Source organism: Entamoeba invadens (genome assembly GCF_000330505.1).
Source record: "Entamoeba invadens IP1 unplaced genomic scaffold scaff_1105074725155, whole genome shotgun sequence".
Classification (NCBI taxonomy): Eukaryota; Evosea; order Mastigamoebida; family Endamoebidae; genus Entamoeba; species Entamoeba invadens.
This window is the reverse complement of record NW_004443777.1, coordinates 7337-8689: the sequence shown is the minus strand read 5'-3', so window position 1 is coordinate 8689 and position 1353 is coordinate 7337. Positions and strand designations below refer to the sequence as shown.

The window sequence follows — 1353 nt, the reverse complement described above, 5'->3', positions numbered from 1 at the left end:
GTGCGCGGTGTACTGTTTAGTCCAAAAAAGCACGGCAGACGAAATAAAGTTTGTGTATGGCGAACAGCTGATGAAAAGTCACAAGGAAGTCGTCGTAAAGAACATGCGAGTGATTTTACCTCTGGTAATAGAGAGCGGATACGCTCTACATAAATGTGATGACATCCGAAACATCATCGAACTCAAAAATGACGACTTGGAAACTCTTTTGGAGATCTGTCGGAAGTACAACGATGAAAGAAGTGTGTTACTGATATACCGGAAGTTAAAACAGTTTGATGAGTGCTTTAAATGTATCAGAGAGAGGATTAAAGGTGTTGCACCACTACAAGAAGAGCAAATCTTGATTAGTAAAGAAATGGTACAGCAAACTATTCAAAATAATACGGTAAAATGCCACGAAGATTTACAAAGTGACGACAAGACAAGTGAATCACAACAGAAAGAGGAAAAAATCATTCAAAAATTTGTGATTGGAACACAAGAAGAAAGAAAGCCGATCAGTTCGACAGTTCAGGACATCAAAGGGATTTTAGACGATATGAGAGATGTCGTGAGCGCTTATTTAACGGCAGAGAAACGTGAAATACTGAACACGAATGATACCGTTATACTGATTATGAAAAAGATATATGAGGTCTTCTCTACTAACACTGAAGTGCTTGAAAGGCTTCAAAAGGAGTATAGAGAAGTCGTTGAAGTGATCTGTGAAAAGAGTCCTATTGAAAGTTCTTTAAAGTTCTGTCAAGAAATATGTACGGGAAATACACTGAAATTGGTCTTAAGAGACTTACTCGTTCAAACACAACGCAACATCGCACTGTTAAAAAACATCCACGTCATCGCTAATTCCCAAATGAAAAAGTCAAAACAATGTCAACTTTCGGATTTAAAGCAGTTTGTTAGTTATAATATAGTTTATAATAATTAATAAATAATAATAATAATAATAATAATAATAATAATAATAATAATAATAATAATAATAATAATAATAATAATAATAATTATTATTATTATTATTATTATTATTATTATTATTATTAAGTAACAATTAACATATAGTGGCGTCATAACGTGTAACACATGTGTGTTGTGTAAGCAAAAGAGAGAAGACAGTTTCGTGTCGTTTGGATGTGGACACTGTTATCATACTACTTGTATCAGTTCGTCGTGTGTTTGCCTTATATGTAATGGATTGGCTTGATCTCATTTCTATACAAATACTCTCATTTGAATATAACTTTTTTTATTATTTTAGTGTTTTGTTAATAAATAGTATAAAATTCCATTTTAACCTTAGAACGCTGATTCAAATCCACTTATTTTCTATCCCCTCCCGTCGGGACCAAC

General features: G+C 33.0%; 1 protein-coding gene across 1 annotated transcript; it reads left to right on the top strand.

Moving 5' to 3' along the window:
- On the top strand, positions 1 to 1207 carry EIN_159400 (zinc finger domain containing protein; the record flags this gene model as incomplete). The annotated part of the gene is made up of 3 exons (XM_004262014.1): positions 1 to 14; positions 79 to 897; positions 1066 to 1207. Coding segments are annotated over 3 exons (975 nt in total), but the record flags the coding sequence as incomplete, so codon positions are not given.
- Between the last annotated feature and the right edge of the window lie 146 nt (positions 1208 to 1353).